Source organism: Dermacentor variabilis, chromosome 6 (assembly GCF_050947875.1).
Source record: "Dermacentor variabilis isolate Ectoservices chromosome 6, ASM5094787v1, whole genome shotgun sequence".
Taxonomy (NCBI): Eukaryota; Metazoa; Arthropoda; class Arachnida; order Ixodida; family Ixodidae; genus Dermacentor; species Dermacentor variabilis.
In genome coordinates, this window is record NC_134573.1 from 161,394,216 (window position 1) to 161,408,088 (window position 13,873).

General features: G+C 49.8%; 1 protein-coding gene across 2 annotated transcripts; it reads left to right on the plus strand.

Annotated features, from left to right (window-relative positions):
- Positions 1-109: 109 nt before the first annotated feature.
- LOC142585609 (torsin-2A-like) lies at positions 110-3,086 on the plus strand. Of its 2 annotated transcripts, XM_075696499.1 has the most exons (4): positions 202-577; positions 662-742; positions 841-1,070; positions 1,634-3,086. In XM_075696499.1, the coding sequence occupies exons 1-4, from the start codon at positions 517-519 to the stop codon at positions 2,441-2,443; spliced, it is 1,182 nt and encodes a 393-aa protein (XP_075552614.1). In that variant the 5' UTR covers positions 202-516; the 3' UTR covers positions 2,444-3,086. The 2 variants fall into 2 exon arrangements, with proteins under 2 accessions (XP_075552613.1, XP_075552614.1); XM_075696498.1 differs by having other exon boundaries at positions 110-742.
- Positions 3,087-13,873: the final 10,787 nt, after the last annotated feature.

Here is a 13,873-nt window from a genome sequence, read left to right on the forward strand (position 1 = left end):
TGCGACGGGGCAGCCGGACGGGAGAGCTAGGGCGTGAACCGCGTGAGTATGCACGTGACTCGGCAAAGAGGTTTGCTGCATTACTACCAGCGAATGCCCCCATAGAATGTAGTCGTATGTAGGTAATACCACAGAACACCTATACAAACGGCAATACTACAATATCGGAACGGCGATTGATCGCAAGCGCTGAAGCTAGAGATACTAGCGACATCTGCATTAGCCGCAATCGGAGCCACCGAAGTCGATGCCGCATCCACAGCCGACGTTTGGGCCATTTGAGGTCGAGCGGGGTCAGTAGCATGAGCGCAAAAGCAGCCGCAACAAGGAAGCGCTGGCAACACATAGCAACATCCAACATCGCAACGGCAGGCCAACGGTTTATCGGCATGTGTTTCGGAGTCGGTGTTTTTTGTCATCGGCAGCGGGGCCATGAAAGCGTTGGCGACGTCCGTTAGTGCGCGCGTAGAGTTGTGAGCATCCCCTTTGCAATTGTTGCATTGTGCTGCTGATGAAATGGGGAAAAAACGATTGGCTATCACTTATCCAGGGTATGAGCCAGAGTACGCTCGGTCAAGTAAGTCCAGTGCGCCGCATGGCAGTAATATTTATTACGCACGTTACGACGCACCTGCTCCGTATATCTTTGCTTACTTTGCAGACTCGGTGCCAAAAAAGCGCTTGGCGATTACTTATCCCGGACATGAGCGGAATGGAAAGCTGACGACGAAGAAATGCTCCCGTGAGTAACATAATATGCGCCGCTAGTGTGTTCTTGCAACTTGGAAAAGATTTGTTGCCGGCGTTGTCTGAAAAAAGACTTGTTGTTTATACTTGCAGGAGATATCTACCGCCATAGAGAAACAGCGTCATCATCGGAATGTGTAGACAGGCAGTGGATCTGTATGAACAGTTTTTGGCAGGCCAAGTGGAGTACGATTCCGAAAAAATTCGTCACGCGCTACATACCCGTCGTCTGGTCGTTCCTGCAAGCCTGCGTCTCGCTAGGTTGCCTTTTCCTGGTCTTCCTCTTCTTTCACCCACAATGCCTCGACTCCAGTGAGCTGCAGGTTGGTGACAGTCTTGCATGTGCGAAATGCAACTTGAACAGATACGCACTGCATGCTAGGCGCGCTGAGGGAGTGAATGGTCGTTGTCAATCTTCAACAAACAAAGTGATTATGGAATGACGTCTGGTGGAAATGCGTGACGATAATATCTTTCTGCTAGTTTATGGGTGCATGTAATTTGCGCACCTGTCGAAACGTGGCCTCTTTGGCTGTAAATGAAAGTGGTGACGTGGTGCACCGTTGAAAAGGCTACATATATAGCTACAGAGCCACGCTGTTTGTATATGATGCACTTCTATTTGCGTCAGTTTAGTATAACGAAAGGAAAAGTGTTCAAACCTCCACTTAGCAAAGTGCAAGCGTGCTCAGCTTAGTGCCATAATTTTGTTGAACTACATGCACAGATGGCTAGTTAAAAGTGCTTTTTTTTTTTTTTTTGTCCAGCATTCAAGCTTTGAGACACACGCCTTTGAAATAACATTGCACGTGGTAGTACAACTGCCTGAGGGATAGTTCAACATAAGCCTAAGCTGCCCTGTCATATTTTCTCTTTTCTGTTACAGGTGGAGGCACTTAACCTCACACTTCAGCAGCATCTTGTTGGCCAGAACATTGCCATAAACCGGACAGTGACTGCCATAGCACGCTATTTGAATAGCAGTGAATCTGCAGCATCAGTTCCACTTGTGCTTGTGTACGTTGGCTGCTCCGGGTGTGGAAAGACATACGCACTGTCACTAATAGCCAAACACTATCCACATACTGAGGCTCTGGTTGCATCGCACAAGATAGCACTTGCACGCAAAACAGGAAACGACCTGTTACACTGGCTGCGGTACTCCTTGTCATCATGGCGGCCAAACCTTATCGTCATCGATGATGTCGACCTTGGGCTTGACACAGTGCGGCCTAGTCCACTGGATGATTCATTCAGCACACAGCTGGAGGCTGTTCTTTCAACTTGGGAAAAGGCAAGAGTGCAGAGAGGTCAAGCAGTGATCTTCATTCTGTCACTGAGTGGCGGAGGTAATGTGGCAGAGGGCTTTGCATTGAAGCAGATTGCTGATGTGCGCAAGCGGGAAACTGCAGAAGACATTGAAAAGCTTATTGAGGCATATCGTGACATGTTTCCGCCGTGGTTAAGAAATGCAGAAATTGTGCCTTTCCTGCCCCTGACCAAGGCTCATGTAAAAGAATGCCTACTGAGGCAACTGGCAGAGCAAACACCAAAATCCCGAACCAAAGTACTGGCACTCTCTGGTGGTGTTGACAGTCTATTGCAAGGATTTACGTTTTACCCAGTGGACAATCCTGTCTTCTCAAAATCCGGCTGCAAGGAAGTGCCTATCAAGATTGCTTTGGGTGTACTCTGAAAACTTGACTGTAGCAGGAACGCTATGCTGTCAGTGACTGATATGAACAGGGAATGTGCTCAAAGAAATGCTTGGTGGCAAGTTACTGCATTTTGAGCATTCTTGACTGTGATAAGGGAAAACGGTTGTAGTAGGCCAAAGGTGTACTTTATCGATGGTGCCAGTTGCAGCACCACTTTTATTTCTATTATTTTGGTCGTACAATAGGTCAATAGAAGGTACAATAGAATTTGCACTGCAGATTACAGTGCAAATTCTTACTGGAAACATTTTTTTATGTAGAAGTTGAATTTTATTTAACTGTTTCTTTTTTTAAAAATGGATTAAGTATGCACCAAAAACAAATTTTATGTGCGATCTTTTACTAATAACTTGCTCTGTACACTGGGCAACAAATGAAATGTGAGAATAAGGTCTTGGGAACATGGTTGTGTGTTGGTACACTGGGAGACCTTTCATGCATCAGTAGTTCAAGGCAGAACAGGTGAGAGTGCCTATACTAATGCATATGTTTAATTACGATGTTTTTATTTTTCATGTCCATGGTGGCAAAACTGTGGATGGATGCTCAAATTAAAAGCAAATATTCAATGTCTGCAAAAACAAACTCATATACTTATAAATAAAAACAGCTCAATATAGACTGGCCAGTGTTATTTCAAATGTAATAGAAATACCATGTTTTACAACACAAATGACCGTTCGCTAGCACTATAGACTAGTTATGGACTGGTTCAATATCACTTGCACCACTGTTCAAGTTCTGCATCTGTTGCTGTTATTGCACCATAACAAAGTTACATGTTCCTCTGAGCCTCCTACCGAGGCCACTTCATCATTAGGGTCTGTGGGACCTCTAAATTTCTTAATCGAACTCTGGCACCGAGACTATAAGCAGCAAGGCAGCCAGAAAATTTGAGCAGATATGTCTTAGGATAAGAGTGGGTTTAGTACACAAACATTACTTGTTGTCCCAGCTAACGCAGAGTAAGTGCAAAAAGTCATGAAAAAGGATGCTTAAAAGGGTCACTAAAAGCAAATACTAAATCAGGCTAAAGTGATAGATTAGTGCTCAAGAATCTCTAAGACGTCAATATTATGGCGAACAGAGCCTTAATAATTGATAAATATAGATAAATGCTGGACATGATTAGAGACTCCCCAGGACATTCAACCACTTGCCCGATGACGAAAGCACTCATCAGTTAAATTCTGTTTCTAGTACTCAACTATTCGTTGCAAGAACATCCTTGTATTGTTTTATAATATGAAATAAAATGCTACTTGTCCAGTTCCATTTCTTGTTTAGAAAAAAGAACTAATTAAAACTACGGTTGACAACGACGCGGGCGGTCGAAAGGTTTCGTTCTCGCTCGACTCTGCGCCGCCCACTCTTTCGCGTTTCGGTACTTTCCTGATCGCATAGTGCTGCGCTGGTTTTGCTGACTCGCGAAACTCGCACAAACTGCAAGTAGCAGAGAACTCAACTTCCATGTGATGTCGCGGGATGCCCAAACGGTCTACGCCACTTGACCAAAAAGCAGCTGCAGCGGCAAATCCGCCGCTCTGTCTTGGCTCGGTGCCGTCGTCTGTCGGGCGCCGTTTTGCTCACCGACGGCAGCAAATGCGGTGATGGCGTATGCAACGTCACCGCTCCCCCGGTTGGGTGGCGGGAGATTTGAATTTCGGAAAAGGTATTCGGACGGACGGACGGACGGACGGAAAAAACTTTAATGGAAAAAGGACCTGCGAGGTTGCCAGCCCGGGCTCAGGCCACCCGGGCATTGTGTGCGGTGAGGCATAGCCTTTCCACCGCTGCCCGGGCCCGCTGGATAGCCCATAATTGGTCGTGTAGTTCTGAGCTAGTCAGAGCGCTTAGCCATCGCTCCTCGAGAAGGTCCGGTTCTATCTTGTCCTCTACGTATACTGAACTGATCTGTGTGCACTTCCACAAGATGTGTGCCATGTCTGCGTGTTCATGTTTGCAGAGCTTGCAGCTTGCGTCTGGATATTGTGTTGAATTTATTCTGTTTAAGTGTACTGGGTTTCGGAACGTTCTGGTTTGCAATCTTCTCCAATCTGTTTCTTGAGACCTGTCGAGTTGTTTGTGGGGTTGTGGGTATGCTTCTCTTTGTTTCGTGTAGTGTGTCAGTATGTCGTGGTACGTGACCAGTCTGTCCTTGTCGTCTTTTATCGCTTCTTCGTCGTCGTCGCCTCCTCCGTCTTCTCCATCGCCTCCGCCGCAATCCTTCTCCCTTCCCCGGGGGTTGCGGGGTGTTGGGCCGTCACTGTCCGTGCCGCGGTGGGTTAGTTTTCGCGCGACTCGGTGGGCCTTCTCGTTGAGGTTGGGAGGGGCATTCATGGTAACTTCTCCCATATGTGCCGGGATCCATTTGAGGTATTTGGGTGTAATTGTGCCGTTCTTAAAGTCTTCTGCTCTGTGGTTCAGGATTTTGGCCGCCTCGGTGGAGACCCAGCCCTTTGTGAAATTCCTAATAGCCGTCTTGGAGTCGCTGATTATTGTTCTGTATTGTTGCCGACCGCTGATTATAGCCAATGCGATTGCCGTTTCTTCCGCTGCCTCCGACGATCTAGTCCTTACGGAGCCCGCAGTCACGGTCTTTCCTTTCGTGCATACGACCGCCATTGCGAAGAGGGAGTTACCTTTGTCAGCGCCGACACCACCATTGTCGTCCCTGTGTCGGCGGTACCGCGCGGCGTCTACGAAGAGCACTCCCTCCCGCGCGCCGTGGTTTTGGAGAATCGTTTTCGTGTGGGATTTTCTTCTCTCGACATTGTGCACGGGGTGCATGTTCTTCGGGATATTTTCCGTGTTGATTCCGGCTCGGACGTCTGGGTGAATCTGCATCTTGGGGCCGTTCATTCCGTGGTAGTTTATGCCGATCTTTTCCATGATTTCTCTGCCCGCCTTGGTGCCGGAGAGTCTTTCGAGTTGCGCTATTCTCTGTGCTTCTGCGATCTCCTCCAGCGTGTTATGCACTCCGAGTTGTAGTAACCTTTCGTTTCTTGTGTATTGGGGGAGACCCAGTGCTGTTCTGTACGCTTTTCTAATGAGCGCGTCGATCCTGTCTTTCTCGGCCTTGTTCCAGTGGACGAATGCCGCCACGTACGCGACGTGGCTGATCGCGAAGGCCTGAACGAGCCGCACAACGTTTCTTTCTTTAATGCCCCTTGTTGCGTTTCGCCTGCGACGCGCGGTTTTGCCGGCGCGACTGCGGCGGGGCGGCAGACATTTTGGCCCGTTCGGCGTCGCTGCAACGCTCCCCGCCAGGCGTTTCCAGGCGTTTCCAGGCATGTTCCGATGCCACGTGTCTTCATGTGCGTGTGTGAGTGTATGTGCCATTGTGCCCGACCAGAGGCGCTCCGAGAGCCGAAGTTACCCTCTCCTCCCAGTCTTTGTGCCCGACCGGCGGCGCTACGACAGTGTGCGTCACCATTAGCCCATTGTACAATCACGTGCTCGTCTATTGAGGGGTTCCTTCTTGCCCTCAACTGCGAGAGTATAAAAACAGCTGCCCCCGGACGCCAAAAGGAGGGCTCCGATTTCTTCTGTTGAGTAAAGTGCTCTCCCGTCTCTCTACTTCGGTCAACCTGACCGCCAACTCTTTGCGATGTTAAAATAAACAAGTTGTTTTGTTGTTACCAGTCGACTCATGCTTTGCCGGGACCTTCGGATGCTTCCAGTTGTACCCCAGGCCGCCAGGCCAACGCTACCCTTGGGGCTTGCGACCCAGGTACAACCACGGGCGTCAGCGCCGAGTTCCCAACAACCGATGCCATCGGTGGGATCCAAACAACTGGTGGCAGCGGTGGGATCGCGACAACGGAGGCCAGCAGCGAAGATATGCAGTTGACTGTATGCTGAGCAGCTCAACGACGATCCGGGAGCAGTGCAACGAGCCCTGTGTGATGACTGGTTGCCTGCAGCGGAACGACTGCGCTGGACTCTTGGCTGCGAGGTTTGGTGAGTGCGGGACTTTCTTCTTCTGAGCTTTGCCAGGCTTTTGTTAGTGTCAGAAACAGAGCTGGTAATTGTGGTTGTCGTTGCTGCCGGGTTAGTTTGCGGCAAGACAATAGTAAGCAGTAGAGAAAGCAGCATTCAGAGCAGCCATGGATTTGAAGTCGTTGCGCAAACCGAAATTGTTGGAGCTTGCAAGAGAGTTGGGTCTGGATGTCTCAGACAAACTCAGAAAACCTGAACTGCTAAAGGCTATTCTTGAGTTAGAGGCTGAGGATGACGAGCTGTCGGAATGCCTTGAGACCATTGAGGAGAGGGAGACTGCAAAAAGACAGGAGCGCGAACTTAAAGAGCAAAAAGAAAAAGAAGAGCGTGAACGTAAAGAACAGAAAGAAAAAGAAGAGCGTGAACGTAAAGAACAGAAAGAGCGAGAGCAACAAGAGAAAAAAGAAGAGCGCGACCGTCAACACGCGTTGGAAATGAAGCGTCTCGAGATAGAGATGGAACGCGCTCGTAATGGAAGTCAGGCACACGGTGCAGGAGAACGCGTATTGTTCAAAATGACTGACCTGATGCGGCCGTTTAAGCTTGGAGAGGACATTGGTTTGTTCCTGGTTAACTTTGAGCGAACGTGCGAGAAGCAGGGGTTCTCTCGGGAAACGTGGCCACAGCGCTTGCTCACTTTGTTACCCGGCGAGGCGGCCGACGTAGTCGCTCGCTTGGATAGAGAGGAGGCAGAGGATTTCGACAAAGTAAAATCGAGTCTGCTAAAAAAGTACCGGCTGTCTGCGGAGGCGTTCCGTCGGAAGTTTCGGGAAAATGAGAAAGGCAGAAGTGAGTCATATACAGAGTTTGCGTATAGGCTTATGTCAAACATGCAGGAGTGGCTCAAAGAAGAGAAAGCGTTTGGTGACCACGATAAAGTTCTGCAGTGCTTCGGGCTAGAACAGTTTTATAGTCGGTTACCGGAGAACGTGCGATACTGGGTCTTGGATAGGCCAGACGTTTGTACGGTGGCTAAAGCCGCTGAGCTAGCCGAGGAGTTTGTGACGCGTCGGGCTCGCGGAGCTAAGGACGGTCAAAAGGGTGAATTTGGCTCGAAGTTTGAGAGGCCGAAGTTCACACCCATGAGAGCAAAGGGGAACACGCGTAGTGCGGATGCGAGTGGAAGCAGTGCGACCGAACCTAAGGAGACGGCGGCAGCCGAAGCCGAACGCAGAAAGCGGTTCGAGATGAGGCAAGCGCGCGTTTGTTATACGTGCCAGAAGCCGGGTCACTTTTCGGCGCAGTGTCCGGAAACAACACCAAAAGTTGTGTTTTTTTCAATAGGCAGCACTGACGAGAACATGAAGCTTCTCGAGCCTTACATGCGAGACCTCCTCGTGAACGGGAAAGAGTGCCGAGTGCTTCGCGATTCCGCAGCTACGATGGATGTAGTTCACCCGTCTTACGTAGAACCCCATATGTTCACGGGCGAGTGCGCGTGGATCAAGCAAGCCGTGGAAGCTCATAGCGTGTGTCTGCCGGTAGCAAAAGTGCTTATTGAAGGACCTTTCGGAGCGCTTGAGACGGAGGCGGCAGTGTCATCTATGCTGCCCCCCCAGTACCCGTACCTATTTTCAAACAGGTCCGATCACCTCCTGCGCGAGAAGGGGCTTTTGTTTGGTGAAGCTAGTGTTCAGGCCTTAACCAGATCGAAGGTTCGGGAGCTCGCTGCAAAGGCGGTAGTTGCGGGGCCGACGTTATCAAACAACGAAAAAGGGTCAGAGGCGCAGCAAGCTGATATTCAGAGCACGCCCGAACTGAATAAACTTGAGTCTGTAACGTTAAAGGCACCAGATACCGGAGAGGAAAATCCCGATGCGGGAAAGTTAGAAGAGCTATCTACTGATTTGCTCATCGCGCCTACGTCAGACGGACTTAATAGGTTGCTAAAAGTCAGCCGGTCGGCTTTGATAGCCGAGCAAAAAAAGGATGGCAGCCTGGAAAACGTGCGCTGCAATGTCAAAGAAGGTATCGCCAGGAAAACTGCGCGTTTTGTGGAAAGAGGTGGAGTCCTGTACCGGAAGTATCTAGACCGCCGAGGAGTGGAGTTCGATCAGCTGATCGTGCCTCAATGCTATCGTCAGGATCTGTTGCGCTTGTCACACGGGGGTTCGTGGTCCGGACACCTAGGAGTTAAGAAAACTAAGGACCGTCTCTTGCAAGAGTACTATTGGCCAGGGTGTTTTCGGGACGCAGACCACTTCGTGAGGTCATGTGACACCTGTCAGCGGGTGGGCAAACCAGGGGACAAATCGAGGGCGCCGTTGAAGTTGGTACCTATCATTACGGAGCCTTTTAGACGGCTCGTTATTGATACAGTGGGACCTCTGCCGGTAACAGCCACGGGGTACAGACACATTTTGACTGTGATCTGCCCAGCGACAAAGTTCCCTGAAGCAGTGCCGCTTAAAGAACTCAGCTCAGTTGAGATAGTCAATGCACTACTGTCCATATTTGCGCGAGTTGGTTTTCCTGCGGAAATCCAATCAGATCAGGGCACAGTGTTTACTAGCGCTTTGACGACAACTTTTCTCGAAAGGTGTGGGGTAAAGCTGCTACACAGCTCAGTGTACCACCCACAGTCGAATTCCGTTGAGAAGCTCCACTCCGTCATGAAGCGCGTGTTGAGAGCGTTGTGTTTTGAACATCGAACTGACTGGGAGCTGTGTCTGCCTGGGGTGATGTTTGCTTTAAGGACCGCGCCGCATGCGGCTACGGGGTTTTCGCCAGCTGAACTGGTGTACGGTCGCTCGCTTCGATCTCCGCTTCGCATGCTTCGAGAATCGTGGGAAGGTAGGGGCGACGACCCAGTCGTGGTGGAGTACGTACTTAAGCTCCTCGAACGCTTAAGAAGGGCACAGGAGTTGTCAGGTGAAGCAATGACAAAGGCCCAGCAGAGGGCCAAGGTTTATTATGATCGGACAGCCAGGGCCCGTCGTTTTGAGGTGGGCGATGAGGTCATGATATTGCGCACATCGCTAAACAACAAACTAGACGTGCAGTGGGAGGGCCCAGCCCGAATTGTTCAGAAACTGTCGGACGTTAACTACGTGGTAAGTCTGCCAGGAAAGCGGAAAGCACAGCAAGTTTACCACTGTAATCTGCTCAAACCTTATAGACAAAGGGAAGCAGTGGTGTGCATGATGGTAAACGTTCCTGAAGAGCTTCCGGTCGAGCTTCCGGGACTAGGCTCAGTGACGAACAGGGAAGACACCGGTCAAGTCATTAGTGACCTTATCAGTAAAGCACCGCTGTCGCCCGAGCAGAAAACCGAACTACACCAGCTATTACAAGAGTTTCAAGGTCTGTTCTCTGAGAGGCCTGGTAGGACTTCTGTACTTACTCATGATATAGAACTTACCTCCCCAGAGCCAGTACGATCCAAGGCGTATCGGGTGTCACCCCGCCAGAGCGATATTATGGAGGCTGAGGTAAAGAAAATGCTACAGCTCGGTGTTATTGAGGCAGGTGAGAGTGATTATACCTCCCCTTTGATTTTAGTTGAGGTACCGGGCAAGGAACCTCGTCCTTGCGTCGACTACCGCAGGCTTAATTCCATCACTAAGGATCAAATTTATCCGATCCCTAACATCGAGGAGCGCCTTGAGAAAGTTAGTAGCGCTCAGTTTATTTCCACCCTAGATCTTGTCAGGGGTTATTGGCAGGTTCCACTTACAGAAGAGGCTAGTAGGTATGCGGCGTTCATTTCACCAATGGGAACATTCCGTCCTAAAGTGTTGAGTTTTGGTTTGAAGAACGCGCCATACTGTTTTTCAAGCCTCATGGATAAAGTGTTGCGGGGACAGCAAGAATTCGCTTTACCGTATCTAGACGACGTAGCGATATTCTCCGCATCCTGGTCTGAGCATATGGCACACTTGCGGGCAGTGCTAACCCGCCTGCGCGAAGCGGGCTTGACAGTAAAGGCTCCTAAGTGCCAGTTAGCACAGGCCGAGGTTGTCTACCTCGGTCACGTGATTGGTCAGGGTCGTCGCCGCCCCTCTGAAATAAAAGTGGCCGCTGTGCGAGACTTTCCGCAACCGCGCACGAAGACCGATATTCGGTCGTTCTTAGGTGTCGCCGGCTACTATCAGAGGTACATCCCCAGGTACTCTGATATCGCGGCTCCCCTGACGGATGCTCTAAGAAAAACAGAGCCCCAAACAGTCGTCTGGGACGAGACAAAGGAAAGAGCTTTTAGCGCCCTAAAGAGTGCCCTAACAAGCCAGCCTGTGCTACGATCGCCAGACTATACAAAAGGGTTCATTGTTCAGTGCGATGCTAGTGAGCGAGGCATGGGCGTTGTACTGTGCCAACGGGAAAAGGGAGAAGTAGAACACCCCGTCCTGTATGCTAGTCGTAAGCTGACCAGTCGTGAGCAGGCGTATAGCGCCACCGAGAAAGAGTGTGCATGTCTCGTGTGGGCCGTTCAGAAATTGTCATGCTATCTAGCCGGCTCGAGGTTTATCATTGAGACGGATCACTGCCCTCTCCAATGGCTGCAGACCATCTCTCCCAAAAATGGCCGCCTCCTGCGCTGGAGCCTCGCTTTACAACAATATTCCTTTGAGGTGCGTTACAAAAAGGGGAGTCTCAACGGTAACGCCGATGGCTTAAGTCGAAGCCCCTAACGTAGGAATCAGCCTCAAAATTGTTTGTTACTGATGTTTTTCTTCCTGAGGCAGGATTTTTTTTAACATATTGCTTTTGTTTAGTGTTTCAAAGTGATGATATGCTTTCTAGTGCAATTTTCCAATTTGTGGACGCGTTCTGAGTGATGCTAGACTACTGTAAGGAACTAGGCAGTGGTATAAAAAGGGGAAAGAGCCTGGCAGGGCTTAGTGAGGGTTGTGCCGTGCTTGCTGACTGAGCGGTTGAGTTTCAGCGTAGTTCTAACGCTTGCCGGGAACGAGAACAAAAATGTGAACTCTCCCGAAGTCACTTTGCAGTGTCCCGTGCGAACCTGAACGAGAGAACGAGGCCTTCTCTGTGCGCTGCGCTCAAGAAACGTCGAGGGACGCCCGACTTCGGTTATGAGCATCATCGAGCGACATCCCTCCGGACAGCGGATGCAGTCCCCTGTCCATCGGGATCTCCTTCCCCCGGCGGGGCGGTCTGTTGCGTTTCGCCTGCGACGCGCGGTTTTGCCGGCGCGACTGCGGCGGGGCGGCAGACATTTTGGCCCGTTCGGCGTCGCTGCAACGCTCCCCGCCAGGCGTTTCCAGGCGTTTCCAGGCATGTTCCGATGCCACGTGTCTTCATGTGCGTGTGTGAGTGTATGTGCCATTGTGCCCGAACGGGGGCGATGCGACAGCAGGGGGTCACCCTCTCCTTCCAGTCCTTGTGCCCGACCAGAGGCGCTACGAGAGCCGAAGTTACCTTCTCCTCCCAGTCTTTGTGCCCGACCGGCGGCGCTACGACAGTGTGCGTCACCATTAGCCCATTGTACAATCACGTGCTCGTCTATTGAGGGGTTCCTTCTTGCCCTCAACTGCGAGAGTATAAAAACAGCTGCCCCCGGACGCCAAAAGGAGGGCTCCGATTTCTTCTGTTGAGTAAAGTGCTCTCCCGTCTCTCTACTTCGGTCAACCTGACCGCCAACTCTTTGCGATGTTAAAATAAACAAGTTGTTTTGTTGTTACCAGTCGACTCATGCTTTGCCGGGACCTTCGGATGCTTCCAGTTGTACCCCAGGCCGCCAGGCCAACGCTACCCTTGGGGCTTGCGACCCAGGTACAACCACGGGCGTCAGCGCCGAGTTCCCAACAACCGATGCCATCGGTGGGATTCAAACACCCTCCTGTTGTTGGAGACTCTCTGTATTAGCCGAATGGCCGCCGTGACTTTCTTTTCCAGGCGTGTTATAGTTTCCGTGTTTGTTCCCCTGGCTTCGATCCAGAGACCCAGAACTCTAATCTTTTGGACCATGGGTATCTCCGTGCCTTTCCTCGTGGTTAATCTGATTCCCCTTTTGTGTAGTTCCGCTATGTCCCTGGACGGTTTGCCGAACCTCCTGGGGCGGTAGAGCAGCAGCTCCGATTTTTCCGGCGAGCATTCAAGTCCGGTGCCCTCTAGATGATTTTCGATTGCCTCCACCGCTCCTTGAAGTCTGTTCTCCATATCGCCCTCGCTTGCGTCTTTCGTGGTCCAAATCGTAATGTCGTCTGCATAAACGGTGTGATTAATGCCTTCTATTCGGTCCAGTTTTTCCGATAGTCCGATCATGACGAGGTTGAAGAGCATCGGTGACACGACGGACCCTTGCGGCGTGCCAGCGCTGCCCATGTCCACCTGGATACTCTCCTCCTCGTCCAGTCTGATTCTGGCTGTTCTTCCCGTAAGGAAATTTCGGATAAAATTATACGTTCGTTCGCCCAGGCCGAGTTGCACGATTCTGTCGAGTATGGCCGTGTGCTTGACCCTGTCGAAGGCCTTCTTTAGATCAAGTCCAAGTATTGCCCTCAAGCCCCGCCCCGTGGGTATTCGGACCCTTCAGATACAATTTTCTCGTAAAGTAAGTCTTTGCACAAAACAAGCGTTGCGAGGTTTCTGCAATGGTATTTAAAGAATTCACGTAGGCTTAGTATTTGCCTTTAGTGTCCCTTTAAGACCAACTGTACGTTACTGGCCATATTTTGTGCTCTTATTAGTAGAGTGATTAGTAGTGATTGAAAAACTTAACTTTATGGATACAATGTCAATAAAGGTTTGTAGAGCATATTTGAAGAAAGTGTGGCAAAAAAGCTATGCAAAAGCTAGCTCATCGTAAACAACTGAAAGTAAGGTTTAAGAGTGTGCTCTAGAAACGTTCTATTGATATTGCATCCATAAAGTAAATTCAAAAAAGTTTCTTAATTACTACTAATCAATATATTAACAAATTATGCTAGAGACTTCTCCAGAGACTAACAACATGCAGTTGGTTCCATAGGCACTGAATGCACCGCTTTTATTTAAAAAATTCTCTATGTTAGCTGCAGAGACACTCTATGGCCCTGTGGCGTCAAAAAGCTTCATTTTTCACAGTAATAGCTGTGATATGCTCTTCCTCTCAACTCGGAATGATGTTGGTAGTCGCAGTAATGTTAAATGCTTCTCTATGTTAATTGTTGCACTTATCCTTTGGTGTGTCGCAGCACGGAATCGTACAGCCCTTTCCTTTTTCTTCATGTTCTGCCTGTTAAGGTGAAGGCGAACCAACCATTTGTATTCCACCCCTTTTCCCATGGCCACCACACTATCCTCATTTTATTCCGGGTGTATCAAAATGCAGAGTTATTCCAAATCATTTCTAAACTAGGTGATACTCGTACAGATATTGAATAAAAAACGTTGCATGAACATTTATAGTTTTATTGAGAGGGTTTTTTTTTCTTCTTGTAGATCTGTCAAACAGAGGCCCCAAT